At 37.9% G+C, this 22,481-nt stretch overlaps 1 protein-coding gene across 1 annotated transcript in view; it reads right to left on the bottom strand.

Annotated features, from left to right (window-relative positions):
• Nucleotides 1–22,481, bottom strand: part of LOC133645136 (glycine receptor subunit beta-like) — a 103,000-nt gene that overhangs the window by 17,871 nt on the left and 62,648 nt on the right. Inside the window, exon 8 of the mRNA XM_062039970.1 lies at nucleotides 8,342–8,494. Coding sequence (XP_061895954.1) covers nucleotides 8,342–8,494 — 153 coding nt within the window. The remainder of the gene's footprint in view (nucleotides 1–8,341; nucleotides 8,495–22,481) is intronic.

Genomic DNA, 22,481 nt, shown 5'->3' with positions numbered 1-22,481 from the left:
AGTCGGACCGACAGGACGCTCACATAATTCCGTTTAGATGAAGATTCAATCACAATACTCACAAAGGGTTAAAAAACGTTGCAGCAACTAGTGTCTTTTTTTACCATCTCGGGGGATGTCAAAGTGGACCAGCCTGTGGGCCCATGGCCACATTGTGTCTACTAGCAGGTGAGAGGTGCATGAATTATAATCTAGAATTCCTTTTTTAGCAAGTTTGAGACAAAACAGAAGTAGTCAGTGTGTCAACATTAGCAGCGTAAGCTAGCATTGGCTCACTGCAACAATGCGTCGCTAAAATAAGCCATCTGCGTAAGCACTAATAATAACAATATCACTCATATTTGGTTAATTTTCAAGTCACAACATGTACAATTAAGTATTGTTGGCGGTTTCTGGATAATTTTAAAGTGGGCGCAATAGAGGACCCTCTCAATCTGTTGACTCAATTGTTAGCTATATATTTACGATTTTGAATGCATAAACAAAGCTAAGCATATGTGTTCTTGTCTTACATAAGGATTCTGAATGATAAACAGCACATATCTTTCCAATTTGTTTGTGTTTTTCCAGATAACTGACCTGATAATATGGTCAGAGTGCAGAAGCATCAGCCCATTGACGGAGACACAACAGAAATTGCTGAAGATATTCGGAGCGGAATATTCAAAATTCTCAAATGTGTGGCATTTTGTGATGTTTCGATGGTATTTTCACATATGTTGCGGATTCTAAATACAATTGGATATGATTTAATCGGTACAATGAAACACAATTAAGCAGAGAAAGTCAACTTGTATCTCCACTCCAATGGTACTTTAAAGTGTCCTCAATGGCCAAAAGCCTGCTTACTTGGTAGATCGCTGGTCTTTTCACTGTCCTGTTAGAGACAGTCCTGCGGTCTGCTGACCACATTCTACTTGCTGTACCTCGTGAAAAATTATAAAGTAAAGATGATCGAGCCTTTGAGTTAGTTGCTTCTAAAAGGTGGCATGTACTACCTTGTGAGTTGAGAGCTGCACCTTTTGTTGACATTTTATAAAATAAAAAAAAATAAAAACATTTGTTTAAGCGTTCATTCCTGTAATATTACATTATATTTTTATATACGGCCACTCTCCCAACGGCGCGGCGCTGTTGGGAGAGTGGCCTTGCCAGCAACCTGAGGGTTCCTGGTTCAATCCCCAACTTCTACCAACCTCGTCATATCCGTTGTGTCCTTGAGCAAGACACTTCACCCTTGCTCCTGATGGGTCGTGGTTAGGGCCTTGCATGGCAGCTCCCGCCATCAGTGTGTGAATGTGTGTGTGAATGGGTGAATGTGGAAATAGTGTCAAAGCGCTTTGAGTACCAAGCGCTATAACCCATTTACCATTTATATTTGGAATTGTTTTTTTCATTGTATTCATATTTATGTACTGTTTGTATTATAAGCATGTAAAGCACCTTGTGAGCTCTCTCTGTGACAAGTGCTATGTTTACTTGGGCTGTGAATCTTTGGGCACCACACAATTTCATTCAATTCTTGGGGTTAACGATTCAATTTAGAATCAATTCTTGATTCAGACCGATTCTCAATTCAAAATCAATACTTTTTTCATTGCATTGGGTGCCAGTTCTATGATTAACGACATTACTCTATGAAATAAACAGTTCTGATAAATGTTTCTATTACTTATATTATATTACACTACTCAAATACAAACATCCAGCCCTTCTCTTTTCTAAAGTACATCTGTACAACAGACACGGGCACCTGCAGTCGTGGTTAAAAGTTTACATACACTTGTAAAGAACAAAATGTCATGGTTGTCCACATGGCTGTATATATACTTTTGACCACCGAACTTTCCTTCAGAAGGTCTTATCGTTGTTCATGTGATGTCAGATGAAACTAAAATGGAGCTGTTTGGCCACAATACCCGGCAATATGTTTGGAGGAGAAAAGTTGAGGCTTTTAATCCCAGGAACACCATTCCTACCGTCAAGCATGGCGGTGATAGTATTATGCTCTGGGCCTGTTTTGCTGCCAATGGAACTGGTGCTTTACAGAGAGTAAATGGGACAATGAAAAAGGAGGATTACCTCTAGATTCTTCAGGACAAGCTAAAATCATCAGCCCGGATGTTGGGTCTTGGGCGCAGTTGGGTGTTCCAACAGGACAAGGATCCCAAACACACGTCAAAAGTGGTAAAGGAAAGGCTAAATCAGGCTAGAATGAAGGTTTTAGAATGACCTTCCCAAAGTCCTGACTTAAACGTGGACAATGCTGAAGAAACAAGTCCATGTCAGAAAACCAACACATTTAGCTGAATTGCACCAATTTTGTCAAGAGGAGTGATCAAAAATTCCAGCAGAAGCTTGTGGATGGCTACCAAAAGCGCCTTATTGCAGTGAAACTTGCCAAGGGACATGCAAGCAAATATTAACATTGCTGTATGTATACTTTTGACCCAGCACATTTTCAGTAGACCCATAATAAATTCATAAAAGAAGCAAACTTCATGAATGTTTTTTGTGACCAACAAGTATGTGCTCCAATCACTACATCACAAGAAAATAAGAGTTGTAGAAATGATTGGAAACTCAAGACAGCCATGACATTATGTTCTTTACAAGTGTATGTACACTTTTGACCGCAACTGTATATATTATACACATATAATATACTGTAATATACATGTGGGACATAGTGAATAGTTAAGTGGAGATGATGCTGACCTTCAGCACCATGGACAGCAAACCTAATGCAGCACTCACTTCTGCAACATTTAAGCTAAAGAACAATCTAAAGTATATATACTGTAAAAGAAACCCAAAAAGAACAAGATTTAACAGTATTTTTTTACAGTAAAATACCACAATAAAAATGTTAAGTAATATTGCAATAAATGACTGTAAAAATTATGGTAGCCTTATTAGATTTTCTAATAGTAAAAAACATATACTATACGAGGTATCAATAGTATCGACATCTGTATCGATCACCCCGTCCTGCTCAGTGTGAGTGTGTGCGTGTGTGTATCTACACTTTTGACCACGACTGTACATCAACAATATGATTTGTCTGAGTGGCTGTACAGGAGACGTTAAAAAAAAAAATATATATATATATATATATAAAAAAATATTTAAAAAAAAAATATATATATATATATCGTATTTTCTGCACTATAAGGCGCACCGGATTATAAGATGCACCTTCAATGAATGGCCTATTTTAAAACTTAGTTCACATACAAGGCGCACCGCATTATAAGGCACATAGAATAGACCAGGGGTCACCAACCTTTTTGAAAGCAAGAGCTACTTCTTGGGTAGTGATTAATGCGAAGGGCTACCAGTTTGATACACACTTAAATAAATTGCCAGAAATAGCCAATTTGCTCAATTTACCTTTAACTCTATGTTATTATTAATAATTAATGATATTTACACTTAATTGAACGGTTTAAAAGAGGAGAAAACACGAAAAAAATGACAATTAAATTTTGAAACATAGTTTATCTTCAATTTCGACTCTTTAAAATTCAAAATTCAACCGAAAAAAAGAAGAGAAAAACTAGCTAATTCGAATCTTTTTGAAAAGATTAAAAAAATAATTTATGGAACATCATTAGTAATTTTTCCTGATTAAGATTAATTTTAGAATTTTGATGACATGTTTTAAATAGGTTAAAATCCAATCTGCACTTTGTTAGAATATACAGGTACAACAAATTGGACCAAGCTATATTTCTAACAAAGACAAATCATTATTTCTTCTAGATTTTCCAGAACAAAAATTTTAAAAGAAATTCAAAAGACATTGAAATAAGATTTGAATTTGATTCTACAGATTTTCTAGATTTGCCAGAATAATTTTTTTTGCATTTTAATCATAAGTTTGAAGAAATATTTCACAAATATTCTTCGTCGAAAAAACAGAAGCTAAAATGAAGAATTAAATTAAAATGTATTTATTATTCTTTACAATAAAAAATAAATAAATACTTGAACATTGATTTAAATTGTCAGGAAATAAGAGGAAGGAATTTAAAAGGTAAAAAGGTATATGTGTTTAAAAATCCTAAAATCATTTTTAAGGTTGTATTTTTTCTCTAAAATTGTCTTTCTGAAAGTTATAAGAAGCAAAGTAAAATCAATAATGAATTTATTTAAACAAGTGAAGACCAAGTCTTTAAAATATTTTCTTGGATTTTCAAATTCTATTTGAGTTTTGTCTCTCTTAGAATTAAAAATGTCGAGCACAGCGAGACCAGCTTGCTAGTAAATAAATAAAATTAAAAAAATAGAGGCAGCTCACTGGTAAGTGCTGCTATTTGAGCTATTTTTAGAACAGGCCAGCAGGCTACTCATCTGGTCCTTACGGGCTACTTGGTGCCCGCGGGCACCGCCTTGGTGACCCCTGGAATAGACGCTACACTAGAGGCTGGGGTTGCGAGACCTGTTGTGGCTCAATATTGGTCCATATATAAAGCGCACCGGATTATAAGGCGCACTGTCAGCTTTTGAAAAAATTGGAGGTTTTTAGGTGCGCCTTATAGTGCGGAAAATACGGTGTATATATATACAGTATATATATATATATATTTTTAATTGATTAAGATTTGTTACAAAAACGAATCCAGTTTAATTGAATATAAAAACATTTGACATCCCTAATATATGCTTACTCAGGTTGATGCTGAATACAGAGGAGCCTGCAATGGACTGCTTATATTGGACATTGTTGATGCATTCGAATATAATCAGATTATATTGTATTGTTAACATCGGACTGATATCCTATGACAACATCCGATCACGACACCCCTAATTTGGATATGCTGTATTTCCTCAGTATGAAGAAATACTAGGCTCACAACAATTTGGACACACATTGAGGAACCACACGTTCGCATGTCAAGAGCAATACACAAGAATAGTCACACTTGAGTGTTGACTGACCTGCGCTGGTCCCATTTAGAGAGGAGTCAGAGGATGACGCCTCCCGTGTGGAGTCGAGGTGATGATGGCGTGAGGGAGGTGATAAACAACTGGAGGGAGGATGAAGGCAGTGGACAGGGATGGCAGTGTAATTCATGCAGCCCTATATGCACAAATAACACGCATGGATGTGTGACAAGTGACAGAGGGTGACTGAAGTGGAACAAAGGAAACACAACTGGACATAAAATTGAGTTTGCAGTCTGAGGAATATGAGATGAAACGTCAAAGAAGTTAAATATACTTATTTTTCCGACTATAGGGCGCACTTAAAATCTTTAAATTTTCCCCAAAATCGACAGTGCGCCTTATAACTCTACGGATTTATTCTGCTTGTGCTTACTGACCTCAAAGTCATTTTACTTGGTACATGGTGTAATGATAAATCTGACCGATAGATGGCAGTCCCATATAAGGAGATACGCGTGGACTGCAACACGACGCCTGTTCAATAAATGACACTAGCAAACAACTCCCAAACTTTTTTTTGTTTCATTGAGAATATAGAACATTCCACACTCCAACATTACGGCTACTGTAGTCTGACGTGCTGTGCTTCAACATACGAGTGTTATAGTGTGTGTATAAGGACCCCGAAATGGCACAGATTAGGAGACATTATCTGGCGTTTTGTTTCGACCTATTATGCAAAACCAACTTTTCTTACCTATTGGATACCTGTTGATGTGTACGGTATTTGGGATCTGCATAAGTCCCGAAAATTTGCGCGCGTTCGTTGTAGTCTGACGCCATCTTTTCTCCGTCCTCTTGTTGTGGGCCATTCATCCTCTGCTGTTGCTATTTGTAATAGTTAGAATAATTATATATAAGTTATCACACAACTCTTATGCTTAAAGGCTGTTGCTATAGTCATTATCTATTGTGCTCTTTTCTGCTTCGTGCAAGGGCACACAACTTGTTATCTTCCACGGCATATGAGGGGTGGTCTCGCCGCAGATGTTTTCTTTGTTTTAGTAAAAGTACCTCAACGAAGATAAGACGACAGTACGCAGACGAAGCAGAGACAAGACCCCCAGCACATTCCGTCACGTATTGTGCGTACTGGAAGCTGCTTTGCATGATATGTGTGACCACTCCCTTTAGAGGCAGCCTCAGCGATATGTTGAAGAGGTTCATTTAGCCTACTAATGTGTATTTATAAATGGTTGATTATAGGCTAGTAAGGTAAAATTTTGTACCTGACAAGTTTCGGCTATCTTGCTTCTGCAGCCTTCCTCAGAGGTGTCACGTGATGTTAGTGTGACGTCATCTGTGACGTGTTATATGGATTGTTCCATCCCACCTGAGGTGGTGGGATGGCGGTGTCCCCTGGTGTGCGTCGGGGGTAGGCCGGGGCGCCCCCTGTCGTCCGGATGTCCACCAAACGGCCGGGGGCGGCCCTGCAGGACTGTGTCCCAGGTGTGGGATAGTTGGTAGGCTCCCTCGTCCCTGTTGACAGTCTTTGGGGCCCGCTTCCTGATTTCAACCGCCTCTTTGATCCACCGTCAGGTACAAAATTTTACCTTACTAGCCTATATAAATCAACCATTTATAAAAGCCTCAGTGATGTTAACTAGGGAACTCCTGAATAAACAGAGGAGCGCGTGGGGCTGTACCTTAGAGGGTGGTGGGAGGCTGTAACCGAGTGTGCAGCCCCAAACGTTTCTCCTCATGAGCAAAATTGAACTCTGTCTCTGCCTGATTCCTTGCTTCTTGTCTTGTTTAACAGATAGTTTGGTGTTTGAACCTGACAAATATAAAGTAGCGTACAGTTCTAACTAGTGTTGTCCCGATACCAATATTTTGGTACCGGTACCAAAATGTATTTCGATACTTTCTGGTACTTTTCGATAGTTTTCTAAATAAAGGAGACCACAAAAATGACAATCTTACAGTACATTAAACATATGTTTATTATTGCAAGTTTGTCCTTAAATCAAATAGTGAACATACAATAACATTTGTTTTTTAGTAGTAAGTAAACAAAAAAAGACTCCTAATGTAGTCTGCTGACATATGCAGTAACATATTGTGTCATTTATACACCTATTATTTTGTCAAAAGTATTAAGGACAAGTGGTAGAAAATTTATTATTAATCTATTAGTTCATTTTTTCCAAATAAAGGGGACCACAAAAATGACATTATTGGCTTTATTTTAACAAAAAATCTTACAGTACATTAAACATATGTTTATTATTGCAAGTTTGTCCTTAAATCAAATAGTGAACATACAATAACATTTGTTTTTTAGTAGTAAGTAAACAAACAAAGACTCCTAATTTAGTCTGCTGACATATGCAGTAACATATTGTGTCATTTATCTACCTATTATTTTGTCAACATTATTAAGGACAAGTGGTAGAAAATTAATTATTAATATATTAGTTCATTTACTGTTAATATCTGCTTACTTTCTCTTTTAAGATGTTCTATCTACACTTCTGTTAAAATGTAATAATCATTTATTCTTTTCTTGTTTGGATACTTTACACTAGTTTTGGATGATACCACAAATTTGGGTATTAATCCGATACCAAGTAGTTACAGGATCATACATTGGTCATATTCAAAGTCCTCATGTCTCCAGGGACATATTTCCTGACTTTATAAACATAATATACATTTTTTTTTTAATATCGAAGTAATCATAGTATTATCGATTAGATACGCACCTGTACTTGGTATCATTACAGCTAAATAGACAGTGATAGTGAATCGGCAGTGCGCCTTGTCATCCAGTGCGCCCGATGGTCGAAAAAATACAGTAGTAAATGATCTTGTGGGTGTTTACAATTTTTCTTTTTAGGGATTGTCGTTCCATTCCACAGCTACTGTGCTGGTTTTGAGCCATATTCGTTTAAGGACTCACCATCCCAAAAAAAGTTATGCCATCCAGTAGTGAACCAAACATTAATGTGCTCCATTTGCTGACACTTTGTAAGAATCCAACACTTCAAACCAGCTGCCCTCGCTCAGCTTGACCTGGTTTTGGTTTTTGAAGGACTTCACACTTTGTGGTGCTCTTGCCGTGGGTCCAATCTGTCAATTACATCTGTTATTTATTGATTTATCACATCCAGGGCCACGGCGGACACAGCCGCATGCTCGCTAGATAAAGTCCTTCATGCTGTCAAGGTGATTGATGGCGTCGCGCCGGCTATGAAAATCGGTGATCCGCTAAAACATACAAATCCTCCCCAGTGGTTTGGGTTTGGTACACCGTTGGGATTTCACACCTAATTACCCACACGCACTTCAACTGTTCTGGCGTGAATACTGGGAAAGGATATTTACACATCTTGTTGTCACTGGACGACAATGAAGGGGAAAAGACACAAAAAATAGTCCATACCCAGAGGGACCCTGGCAGCGCTGGCGTCAGGGTTGATCCAGAAGGACAGCCAGGAGAGTACCACGATGAGTAGCGTGGGCGCGTAGACGCCCATCATGTAGAAGCCCACCTGTCGCCTCAGGGTGAAGATAACCTCCACACAAGTGTAGTAGCCTATCGAATAAGAGGGATGAAAGAAGGGCTTGAATAACAAAGAAGGAAGAACAGAGTTTAAGGTTTGGTAGTTATTTTGTCCGTATGGTGAATTCTTCATGGCTTCTTTATTAGTGCATTGATTGACATCCACATTTACTTTACTCTAAACCAGTGCTTCTCAATTATTGTCTGTTACGCCCCCACCGAGGAAGAATGAAACATTTCACCCATACTCTCCTCCGCAACTATACATCGTTTGTCTATAAAAATGTTAAAAGTACATGTCTGCATAACATTGTATCCGTATTAACGTAAAGAAGACACAAAAAGAAGAAAGAGATATAGACCAACTTGCAACAAATAATGCCTTTATTACAAGGTCTCTGCAGGTGTCAAGTGAAATTCAAGACTTTTTTCAGACCATAATGAATACAATTTAAGACCATTTTGCATCCATAAAGACAAAAAAGTACAGACATAAAGGAAAATCAGGGTAACACATGGCACACTGACAAAGCTTGACTTGTTGTTACTATAACAATCTACAAGGTTAATATAGTTGGCTTCTCTTTCTTCCCCTCCATTGATCTGCTTTCTTTTGTATTTTAAGTTATCATTACATATATTTATTGTTGCATTGGAAACAATTGTATTGTTGATAATTAGAGGTAATTATTGTTATTATTCATTATCAATAGTGATATTTTTATTGGTATTTGTATTGCTCCATTTGTAGTGTAATAATGCTCATTGTCATTTCTGTATTATTAATATGTACACTACCGTTCAAAAGTTTGGGGTCACCCAAACAATTTTGTGGAATAGCCTTCATTTCTAAGAACAAGAATAGACGGTCGAGTTTCAGATGAAAGTGTAATTTTTCTGGCCATTTTGAGCGTTTAATTGACCCCACAAATGTGATGCTCCAGAAACTCAATCTGCTCAAAGGAAGGTCAGTTTTGTAGCTTCTGTAACGAGCTAAAGTGTTTTCAGATGTGTGAACATGATTGCACGAGGGTTTTCTAATCATCAATTAGCCTTCTGAGCCAATGAGCAAACACATTGTACCATTAGAACACTGGAGTGATAGTTGCTGGAAATGGGCCTCTATACACCTATGTAGATATTGCACCAAAAACCAGACATTTGCAGCTAGAATAGTCATTTACCACATTAGCAATGTATAGAGTGTATTTCTTTAAAGTTAAGACTACTTTAAAGTTATCTTCATTGAAAAGTACAGTGCTTTTCCTTCAAAAATAAGGACATTTCCATGTGACCCCAAACTTTTGAACGCTAGTGTGTTTCACTAACTGCTTCTTGCTATCACTTTTACCTTCATTTTTGTACATATCCTATTTGCTGATGTTGCTCTATAGTTGTTGTTGTTGTTGTTGTTATTGTTATGTTTGCTATTGTTGTTGTCTCTCTGTCTTATCCCCTTCTTGTCCTCGCAATTTCCCCCTCTGTCTTACTTTTTTTCCTCTTTCTATCCCCTCCTGCTCCGGCCCGGCTGCACCAAATGGTAATATAAACACATTTAATAAAGTCAAATACAAATAAGGCAACAAGAGAAGTATCCCACACTTTTCTTTTGTAAAGTAAATGTGTACAGCCGATACGGGCATCTACATCAACTATATGATTTGCCTGAGTAGCTGGACAGGACAAAAACATAAATAAAATAAATAAAGTCAAATCAGAGGGCCAGAAGGAATTGTAAGTATTTTGAATACATTCACTGCTGTGTCACATTGGAAAACAAAATGGTTTAACTAACTATCAGTAAATACACCAGAAGCCTCTCTTGTAAACTAATTGAAAAAATATTGGCAAACATCATTACAGCCATTTTTTAGATTTGGCATTGAAGTGTTTTCTTGCAAAAGGTGCAGTGTCAAGTGTTTTCATGCAACAACAAGCAGAACGTCAACAATGGTAGAGGAAAGCACAACAGTATATTGTCTGTGAAAGGCACTGTGAGCATCTCTGCTAAAGCTAAATGGTTAACTTGTGCAGTGTCTTTGTGGCTGTCAGAATTGAGCAAACAGATAAAAACCTCTACAGTAGTACTGCATCTGCACACATTTGTGAAAAACAGAGTGCAGTCAGAGCGATTGTCTATAAAGAAAGAAGGCGATTATGGCTTGCAAGCCTCAAAACAGAATTTGGATGCGAATAATGTACCGTAATTTCCGGACTATAAGCCGCTACTTTTCCCCTCGTTCTGGTCCCTGCGGCTTATACAAGGGTGCGGCTTATATACGGCCTGTTCTTCTCCGACACGACGAACAGGATTTCGGTGGTTTTAGTACGCAGGAGGAAGACGATGACACAATGATTAAAGACTGACTTTTCATATACCGGTAGGCTGGTTATTTTGATAACGTACAGGCGAGCACTTTGTATTACTTTGCACCGTTGTATTATTTGTACTCTGCACGAATGCTGTTCGCCATGTCAAAGATGTGAAAGTTTGATTGAATGATTGAAAGATTTATTGTTAATAAATGGGACGCTTTGCGTTCCAAACAGTCATCTCTGTCCCGACAATCCCCTCCGTGGTAGCAGGAACCCCTATATACTACGCTAATTACACATCAAAACCCTGCGGCTTATAGTCGGGTGCGGCTTATATATGGAGCAATCTGTATTTTCCCCTACATTTAGCTGGTGCGGCTTATAGTCAGGTGCGGCTTATAGTCCGGAAATTACGGTATATAATATTACAATTTGCTCAGCTCATTTTATATTTGGTATGTATGAATATATTTTTACCTGTTTTTTGCAACTTTTTTGAAAACATATTGCAAATAAACAAGGACTATTTTTTATTTAAGCAGGACAAGATGACATTCGCAAATCTTCTTTGCTTTGCTCACCCCACCACAAACAGAGTATTCAAACAGACAACCTTCATGGTGTTTAATGTCACTTGCTGTATGAACTTAGAGAAAATATTAGGCATGAGAAGCTGACCTGAAAATATTGGTATCAATAATAGAAATAATATAAGAGAATTCTGTTGTTTTAATAGTCTTACTGCTGTGAGTACACTAACAGCACATAAACATTAATGTGTGCTTACTGTAAGTAATATTATGACTTCACTACTAAACATCTCTTATTGATCTCCTTCAGCAATTGGCGCCACTTTACCCACTTAACACTCCTTTGGGGGATTAAGTTGATCCTTGTACAGTTGTGCAAGTGTTTGTGGCGTTTCAGCAGGTTTGAGACAGACTTATCCCAGATTTTTGACTTTGACATTATCATTCCATTCACTTTCACCGCAATGTTTACAAACGCTTCCCTCCTCGTTGGCTCCACATCCGGGTCCTAAACACTTTATTTGTTTCCATCCATCGGCTTCAACCATGTATTAAATTAAAAGTTCTGGAGCTACAAACCGTTGAACCTGCGCTTGACCATCTTATGCGAGTCATTCGGCTTCGTAAATGTTCTCCACTGCTACGCTAAGTTGTAACAACACACCGCTGTGCGAGCACAACACACTGGCTGGTTGTGCGTGATAAATTCCGAACGGCCAGCACAGGTAGCCTACTTTGGTTCCGTTACATTATAGTGTCCTTAAAAATCGTAACATTCAAAAGCAAGACTGAAGTTTATGCATAATTTAAATAAAAGTAACGTATATACACTACCGTTCAAAAGTTTGGGGTCACCCAAACAGTTTTGTGGAATAGCCTTCATTTCTAAGAACAAGAATAGACTGTCGAGTTTCAGATGAAAGTTCTCTTTTTCTGGCCATTTTGAGCGTTTAATTGACCCCACAAATGTGATGCTCCAGAAACTCAATCTGCTCAAAGGAAGGTCAGTTTTGTAGCTTCTGTAACGAGCTAAAGTGTTTTCAGATGTGTGAACATGATTGCACAAGGGTTTTCTAATCATCAATTAGCCTTCTGAGCCAATGAGCAAACACATTGTACCATTAGAACACTGGAGTGATAGTTGCTGAAAATGGGCCTCTATACACCTATGTAGATATTGCACCAAAAACCAGACATTTGCAGCTAGAATAGTCATTTACCACATTAGCAATGTATAGAGTGTATTTCTTTAAAGTTAAGACTAGTTTAAAGTTATCTTCATTGAAAAGTACAGTGCTTTTCCTTCAAAAATAAGGACATTTACATGTGATCCCAAACTTTTGAACGGTAGTGTAGATTTTCAGGGCATTTCGAAATCATATTCAAAATATTTATGAGAGTATAGGGGAAATTTAAACATTGTAGGCAAGGCAAGGCAAGGCAACTTTATTTGTATAGCGCTTTTCATACACAAGGCAGACTCAAAGTGCTTCACAGACAACAAAGTGAAATGAAAGAAAATAAAAGCAAAATTAAAATGCAGACAATAAAAATAAAAACAGTGCAGACGTTAAAAGTTAAAAGATTAAAAGATTTAGCTGAAAGCTAAGGTGAACATAAAAGTCTTTAGTCTAGTTTTAAAAGTAGTGAGAGTTGGGGAGAGTCTGACATCTTCAGGAAGTTTATTCCAGCTATGTGTTGCATAGTGACTGAATGATGATCTCCCTTGATTTGAGTTTACTCTTGGAACCGCTAACAGATTGGTCTCAGAAGATCTTAGTGATCTAGAGGGCGTATATAGTGGGAGCATATCAGTGATATACTTGGGCCCTAGACCATGTAGTGATTTATATGTGAGCAGGAGGATTTTGAAATCTATTCTCTGATGTACAGGGAGCCAATGTAAGGATTTAAGAATTGGTGTAATGTGCTCACATTTTTTGGTCTTTGTTAGAACTCTAGCAGCAGCGTTCTGAACAAGCTGTAGCTGCCTGACAGTTTTTTTGGGAAGACCTGCAAGGAGACCATTACAATAGTCTAGCCTACTGGTAATAAAGGCATGTACAAGTTTTTCTAAGTCTTGAGCTGACATGAGCCCTCTAAGTCTTTTTACATTTTTGAGGTGATAGTAGGCCGATTTTGTTACTGATTTGATGTGACTGTCGAAATGTAAATCAGAATCTAAAATAACCCCAAGATTTCTGGCTTTATTTGAGGTTTTCAGGGACAGTGATTGAAGGTGTTGGATGACTTTAAACCTTTCTTTTTTAGCACCAAAAACAATTATCTCAGTTTTATCTTCATTTAGTTGTAGGAAATTTTGGCACATCCAGTGTTTGACTTGCTCAATGCACTGGCACAGAAGATCTATGGGGCGATAGTCATTTGGTGATAGCGCTACATAGATTTGGGTGTCATCGGCATAGCAATGATGGTCAATGTTATTATTTTGCATGATTTGTCCTAGTGGGAGCATATAGATGTTAAATAAAGTCGGCCCCAAGATTGAACCTTGGGGGACTCCACACGTTACGTTGGTTGGTTCTGATACAAAGTCACCAATGGAAACAAAATAGTTCCTATCTTGTAGATATGACTTGAACCAGCTTAAAACTGTGCCTGAGATCCCCACCCAGTTTTCCAACCTGTCCAAAAGTATTGAGTGGTCGACAGTGTCAAATGCAGCACTGAGGTCCAAAAGCATTAATACTGAAGTTTTGCCAGAGTCTGTGTTTAGACGGATGTCATTTATAACTTTAAGAAGGGCCGTCTCTGTGCTATGAAGAGGTCGAAATCCTGACTGGAAGTTGTTGTGGCAGCCAGTAGAAGCCAAGAAGTGATTTAGTTGTTGGAGGACAACTTTCTCAATTATTTTACTTATGAATGGTAGATTTGAAATTGGTCTGTAGTTGTTGATAACAGAGGCATCTAGGCTCTGCTTTTTTAGAAGAGGTTTAATGACTGCAGTTTTGAGAGCCTTCGGGAAATTGCCCGATTTAATAGAATTATTAACTATTTGCAAGATGTCTGTTGATAGGCAGTCAAAAACATTCTTAAAGAAGTTGGTAGGTAAAACATCAAGGCAGCAGGTGGATGACTTTAGAGCTGTCACCGTTTCCACTAGAGTTTTAGAGTCTATGGCATTAAAGCTTGCCATCATTGCTGTGTTACTTTTGCCTAAATGGGGTGGTGATCCAACTTTTTTACTTGAGATATTGATGGTGCGTCTGATGCCTTCAATTTTATCAGTATAAAAGAATGCAAAGTCATTGCATTTCTGCGTGGAATGGAGTTCGGCTGGTATTTGTGTTGGGGGTTTAGTCAGTCTGTCAACGATTGTGAATAGGGTTTTGGCCTTATTTGTGTTGCTGTTTATGATATTGGAGAAGAATGTTTCTCTAGCACTTTTTAAGACTAAATTGTAGGCCTGGAGGCTCTCTTTATAGATGTCATGGTGAATATGAAGTTTTGTATTCCGCCAGATTCGTTCAGCCTTCCTGCACTCTCTTCTCTGGGCTGTTACAGCAGCAGATTTTCTCCAGGGTGCCTTTTGCTTGCCAGAAATCGTTTTAACTGTAACAGGTGCAATGATATCTATGATATTCACAATTTTGGAATTAAAGTTGCTTACAAGATCATTAGCATGACATGGGTTTAGAGGTGGTAGTGAGGAGATGGCGTTTTTAAAGAGGACATTAGCATGTTCATTTATGTACCGCTTTTTGACATTCTTTGATTCTGTTTGTGTGTCCGGAATTACAGAAATATTAAAGAAAACACAGAAATGATCAGACAATGAAGGATCAATCACAAGAACATCAGAAACATTGAGACCTTTTGTGATAATCAGGTCCAGGGTGTGTCCCTTATAATGTGTAGCCTCTTTCACATGTTGAGACAGTTCAAATGTGTCTAAAATAGTAAAAAGTTCTTTTGCGCCCTTGTCATTTAAATCGTCAATATGAAAATTAAAGTCACCAGTTATAACCAGGCAGTCAAAGTCAGTGGAGATGCTAGACAATAGTTCAGTAAAATCATCAAAAAAATTTGCAGAATATTTAGGTGGCCTGTAGATAATTAACAAGAGAGTTTTGGGAGAGCATTTCAACACAGCACACAGGTATTCAAATGATGTAAACTCACCGAGTGACATCTGTTTCCCCTGAAACATGTTTTTAAATATAGCAGCAACCTTTGTAAGGCCTTCATTTCAAATAGTTGGATTTGACACTAAAAACTTGTATTCTTGGTGATCTGCATCAATTTAGTAACGTGTCATTAAAGAGTAAAATGCATTTCTTTCAATATGCATCATAGCAAAAAGGGTAATACTAAAAAATGAATAGATGTTGATAGTCCAACTCATACTGACTTGTATAAATTAAAATTAAAATTAAAATTCTCCTAAAATCTCATAAATATTTTGCAGTAAACATGTATATACGTTACTTTAATTTAAACCATGCATAAACTTCAGTCTTGCTTTTAAAATGTTTAGATTTTTAAGGACGCTAAAACGTAAATACAAAATGGAACCAAAGTAGGCTCCCTGACAATAATGACATTATTAATCCCTGGTAATAATGAGTCATATATTGGAATATGGGATCCATTATTTAAATTTGTTTTAACTATTAAATGAACCTAAAATATGACTTATTTTATCTTTGTGGAAAATATTGGACACAATGTGTGGTCAAGCTCTGCGATGAGATGGTGACTTGTCCAGGGTGTACTCCGCCTTCCGCCCAAATGCAACTGAGATAGGCTCCAGCACCCCCGCCATCCCAAAAGGGACAAGCGGCAGAAAATGGATGGATGGAGGGTGTTGTCAAGTTTATGAGATGCGATGCAAGTGTAAGCCACTGTGACAATATTGTTTATTTGTTTAATGTTTTTATTTTTGATAAATGGCAGTGATGATAATGTCAATTGAGGGATTTCTAATCACTGCTATGTTGGAATTCGTATAAATATTGATACTGTTGTTGATATTATTCATTTTGTTTGACTTTTGGATTGTTTTGGGTCATGTTTGTGTGTCCTCTCAATTACTCTGTTGATTGCTATTCTGAATGTTGCTGGGCCGGGTTTGATTTTGGAATTAGAATTGTATTATTATGGTATTATTGTGTATTATTTTGTTGGATTGATTAATTAAAAACAATAAAAAATTTGAAAATAAAAAAAATAGTTAGATTTAGACTTTTTAAGACCTTATGCAGCTGAGATAGGCTCCAGCACCCCCCACGACCCCGACAGGGACAAGCGGTAGAAAAATGGATGGATGGATGTGGATAACGTGTATTAATCAAGATTCAAAGTGCAATAATTTTCCTGAAATTAAAACAAAATCGTTATTCAATCTATATACATTTTGTGACCCACTTGAACTATTTGATACTGGAAAAATAATTACAATTAGGTCAACAAATAATAATAAATTCAAGTTGATCAGCCACATTAACTCAGGAGCACAATATATAAAACACAAAACAAAAATGAAGGCAAAATTTTGTGCTGATTAATTGCTACAATGACAACGTTTTCCAGCGCACAGCTTTTCCGAGCGATACTGATAAAGCATGTTGCCCAGGGTCATATTTGCCCCCCTTGGCATCACCCACCACCCCACTAAGGACTGCGCTAAAGCAGGGGTCCCCAAACTACGGGCCGATATATATATATATATATATATATATATATATATATATATATATATATATATATATATATATATATATATATATATACGTTAGGTCAGGAAAAAACACAGAGGCTATATCATCCCTACAAGCCTGTTTCGCAGGTTTCCCTGCTCGTCAGGGGATTTTATCCAGGGACACTTGCGAAACAGGCTTGTAGGGAGATATATATATATATATATATATATATATATATATATATATATATATATATATATATATATATATATATATATATATATATATATATACAGTCAAGGTTTCTGTGGTTTATCCGTTATACAATGCTCAATACCGGGGTAGAGCGGAATATACGTTAGGAAAAAACACAGAGGCTATATTATCCCTACAAGCCTGTTTTCTAGATTTCCCTGGATAAAATCCCCTGACATTATATATATATCAATCCATCAATCAATCAATGTTTATTTATATAGCCCTAAATCACAAGTGTCTCAAAGGGCTGTACAAGCCACAACGACATCCTCGGTACAGAGCCCACATACGGGGCGTCGGTGAATGACTATGAGAAACCTTGGAGAGGACCGCATATGTGGGTAACCCCCCCCCTCTAGGGGAGACCGAAAGCAATGGATGTCGAGTATATATATACACACACACACACACACACACACACACACACACACACACACACACACACACACACACACACACACACACACACACACACACACACACACACACACATATATATATATACACTACCGTTCAAAAGTTTGGGGTCACCCAAACAATTTTGTGGAATATCCTTCATTTCTAAGAACAAGAATAGACTGTCGAGTTTCAGATGAAAGTTATCTTTTTCTGGCCATTTTGAGCGTTTCATTGACCCCACAAATGTGATGCTCCAGAAACTCAATCTGCTCAAAGGAAGGTCAGTTTTGTAGCTTCTGTAACGAGCTAAACTGTTTTCAGAGGTGTGAACATGATTGCACAAGGGTTTTCTAATCATCAATTAGCCTTCTGAGCCAATGAGCAAACACATTGTACCAATAGAACACTGGAGTGATAGTTGCTGGAAATGGGCCTCTATACACCTATGTAGATATTGCACCAAAAAGCAGACATTTGCAGCTAGAATAGTCATTTACCACATTAGGAATGTATAGAGTGTATTTCTTTAAAGTTAAGACTAGTTTAAAGTTATCTTCATTGAAAAGTACAGTGCTTTTCCTTAAAAAATAAGGACATTTACATGTGACCCCAAACTTTTGAACGGTAGTGTATGTGTATATGTATATATATATACTCGGGGCCGCATTGGGTTAAAAAAATAGGCCGAGGACCGGGCTGTATACATATATATATATAAAGTTTGGGGACCCCTGCTCTGAAGTCACCTCTGGGTCAAAGTGTCCACTACGTTACCATGCTTTTTTCGCTAGAAAAAACTTCCCAGGCCAAATATTAAGGATAATGGGAAAACAGGAAACCCAACTCAACTGAAATTACGAAAGCAGTTACTTAAAAATAGTTTTACTTCCAGGCATGCTCATGCACAAAACCACTTGTGTGTGTGGTGTGGGAGGACAAGTTCCCTGTTCCAACATTTTTCAAAAAGAGTTCAAGGGAACTATCCACAAATGTCCACATTGACAATAAAACGCTGCTGCCATTCCCGTACAATTATTTGTGTAAGACTAGATTTTGGGCAATGAAAACCAGTCTTTGCAGCAGACCAAACAGGAAAAACACGCGGTTGTATAAACGTTCAGTGCATGGGTTACAAAAAGGTTGGGGAAGACTATCTAGACTACGCATCGCCGTCTGGCCTGTATTGGGTTCTGTTTGTTTTTGTGGGTGTTGGTCCAAAGTGTGAGTCATACATGACCGGGAATATCTGGTGAGGTGTTTACTGCTCATAGGAGCCGCCTGTATCGCAGCTCAGGCACCGAGCGCTCGAGCACAGAGGCAATCTTTGTGTCCAACCGTGTTGCCATGGCAACTTGATAAGAGGCTGACTCACAGCCAACGACGTGTCTCCAAAACAACATGGCTGGCAGTGAATTTTGACAGTGTAACATAGGGCTGGGCGAAATATGGAATATACTCGACATATCGTGGGTTTGTCTCTGCGATATAGAAAATGACTATATGGTGATATTGGACTATACGTTGTCACACAGTTGCTTTTAGCTGCGGGTATTACACTACAGGCTTTTCTTCACTCTTTCTTGTCTCTCCTTCTCACAGAGACATAAAACAAGCGCACCTTCTTACATACGTCACATACTGTCGCGCGTGCAACGTCATACGTCCTTGCCGAGCAGAGAGGTAGCGGCATGGGTAAGATTAGCTGTAGCTAGTGGTGCTAGCGGAGCGTGCGAGTGGTACTACGAGAGAGAGAAGGTGCGAATTTGGTAACAAATGAAGGAAGAATCATTAATTCCCAAGAAAAACAGCACAAATCCATCGTCTGGCGGTGGTTTGGCTTCAAGCGGGAAGATATTGAACAGACAACTGTAATATGTCAAGTATGCAGCTAAAGCGTTGCTACAAAAAGTAGCAGCACTACTAATTTGTAGCATCATTTGAAAAGTCACCGCTACACTGCAAAAACTGAAATCTAAGTAAGATTAAATATCTCAAATAAGGGAGATATTTGCTTATTTTCTGTCTGATAAGATAATTCTTCTCAATAAGTAGATTTTATGTTAGAGTGTTTTACTTGTTTTAAAGGCCTACTGAAACCCACTACTACTGACCACGCAGTCTGATAGTTTATATACCAATGATGAAATCTTAACATTGCAACACATGCCAATTAGTAAAGTGCAATTTTAAATTTCCCGCGAAATATTCTGCTGAAAACGTCTCGGTATGATGACGTTTGCGCGTGACGTCATGGATTGTGCGGACATATTGGGACAGCATTGTGGCGTCTGTTTTCATGGCAAAATTCCACAGTATTCTGGACATCTGTGTTGGTGAATCTTTTGCAATTTGTTTAATGAACAATGAAGACAGCAAAGAAGAAAGCTGTAGGTGGGAAGCGGTGTATTAGCGGCTGGCTGCAGCAGCACAACCAGGAGGACTTTGAGTTGGATAGCAGACGCGCTACCGTGAGTACGCAGCTTTGGCTTCCAAACATTTGATCGCTTGCCCGTACGTGTGTGCCGCTATGTGCATGTCACGTACGTAACTTTGGGGAAATATATGTGCTGTATGAACTTTACGGAGGTGAACGGTACTTTGGGCTGTGGGATTGAGTGTGTTGTGCGGGTGTTTGACTTGTATTGGCGGGTTATATGGACGAGAGGGAGGAGGTGTTTGTTATGCGGATTAATTTGTGGCATATTAAATATAAGCCTGGTTGTGTTGTGGCTAATAGAGTATATATACACTACCGTTCAAAAGTTTGGGGTCACCCAAACAATTTTGTGGAATAGCCTTCATTTCTAAAAACAAGAATAGACTGTCGAGTTTCAGATGAAAGTTCTCTTTTTCTGGCCATTTTGAGCGTTTAATTGACCCCACAAATGTGATGCTCCAGAAACTCAATCTGCTCAGAGGAAGGTCAGTTTTGTAGCTTCTGTAACGAGCTAAACTGTTTTCAGATGTGTGAACATGATTGCACAAGGGTTTTCTAATCATCAATTAGTCTTCTGAGCCAATGAGCAAACACATTGTACCATTAGAACACATGAGTGATAGTTGCTGGAAATGGGCCTCTATACACCTATGTAGATATTGCACCAAAAAGCAGACATTTGCAGCTAGAATAGTCATTTACCACATTAGCAATGTATAGAGTGTATTTCTTTAAAGTTAAGACTAGTTTAAAGTTATCTTCATTGAAAAGTACAGTGCTTTTCCTTCAAAAATAAGGACATTTCAATGTGACCCCAAACTTTTGAACGGTAGTGTATGTCTTGTGTTTATTTACTGTTTTAGTCATTCCCAGCTGAATATCAGGTCCCACCCGCCTCTCACAGCATCTTCCCTATCTGAATCGCTTCCACTGCCCTCTAGTCCTTCACTCTCACTCTCCTCATCCACAAATCTTCCATCCTCGCTCAAATTAATGGGGTAATCGTTGCTTTCTCGGTCCGAATCGCTCTCGCTGCTTGTGGCCATGATTGTAAACAATGTGCAGATGCGAGGAGCTCCACAACCAGTAACGTCACGCTACTTCCGGTACAGGCTAGGCTTTTTTATCAGCGACCAAAAGTTGCGAACTTTATCATCGATGTTCTCTACTAAATCCTTTCAGCAAAAATATGGCAATATCGCGAAATGATCAAGTATGACACATAGAATGGACCTGTTATTCCCGTTTAAATAAGATAATTTCATTTCAGTACGCCTTTAAGTGTTTGGGTCCTAAATGATCTCAGTAAGATATTACAGCTTGTTGCTGAGATTTGATTACCTATATTGAGTAAAACATGCTTGAAACTAGAATATCAAGTGTTACAAAGCTGTGTCATCAACACTCACAAGTATAAAACTACTTTTTTAAAGTAATAATTTCTTACTTCAAGCATGAAATAAAAAATCATGATGCAGAGCGCATATCATTATGTCAAGATAATGGCACTAGCATTTACTTCATTTAAGAGTATTTTTCAACATACTGAGCAAAAAGGTCTCGTTTTTTTTTTCTACCAAGAAAAGTGCACTTGTTATTAGTGAGAATATACTTATTTTAAGGTATTTTTGGGTTCATTGAGGTTAGCTAATTTTACTTGTTTTGGAGAGTCTAGACAAGCCGAATTTTCTTGTTCTATTGGCAGATAATTTTGCTTAGTTCAAATAAAATACCCCTAATTTTTGTATTTTTTTCCTTGTTTTTGAACACTGACTTTTTGCAGTGTAGAGAATAAGGAGTGCTTGAAACTCTGCATGTCAACATCTCCGTTTGGTGCCACACCAACAAAATGCCAAAGCAACCAGCACTGACGCAATTGAGCCTGCTGGCGTCTTCCATTTCCAGATCGACACCGTATGAAAGAAATAGTCAACAACAGAAGGAGATAACGTCCGCGGGAACCTACCACATAGCGAAGGACATACACTATTTGATTTCCTATTATGCAGCTCATTTTTATTTGACAGTTATTGAAATATCTCGTGTGTCATCATGCACAAAAGTGCACTTTATTTGTTTTTAACTATTGTAGTGGTGTTCTGTACAAAAAGTGCACTTTAAATTAGTGTTGTTTTGATATGTCATCTTAGTGACATCATGCACAAAAGTGCACTAATAGCTTGTTTTAAAATGTCTCTGACAATCTTGCACTTTCTGTTTTGGAAATGACATGAATGTGTGTGCCACTGCTTAATAACTGTTTAATAAATACACTTTTAGTTGTGATTTCCTTCTCTGCATGAAAGTTTAAAATGAGCATATATTAATTAGGGCTGCAACTAACGAGTCATTTGATAATCGATTAATCTGTCGATTATTACTCGGATAAAAGAGACAAACTAGATTTCTGTCCTTTC

This window comes from Entelurus aequoreus, linkage group LG28 (genome assembly GCF_033978785.1).
Source record: "Entelurus aequoreus isolate RoL-2023_Sb linkage group LG28, RoL_Eaeq_v1.1, whole genome shotgun sequence".
In the NCBI taxonomy this organism is placed as follows: domain Eukaryota; kingdom Metazoa; phylum Chordata; class Actinopteri; order Syngnathiformes; family Syngnathidae; genus Entelurus; species Entelurus aequoreus.
Note: the sequence above shows the minus strand (reverse complement) of the source record. Positions and strands in the feature narration are given on the sequence as shown.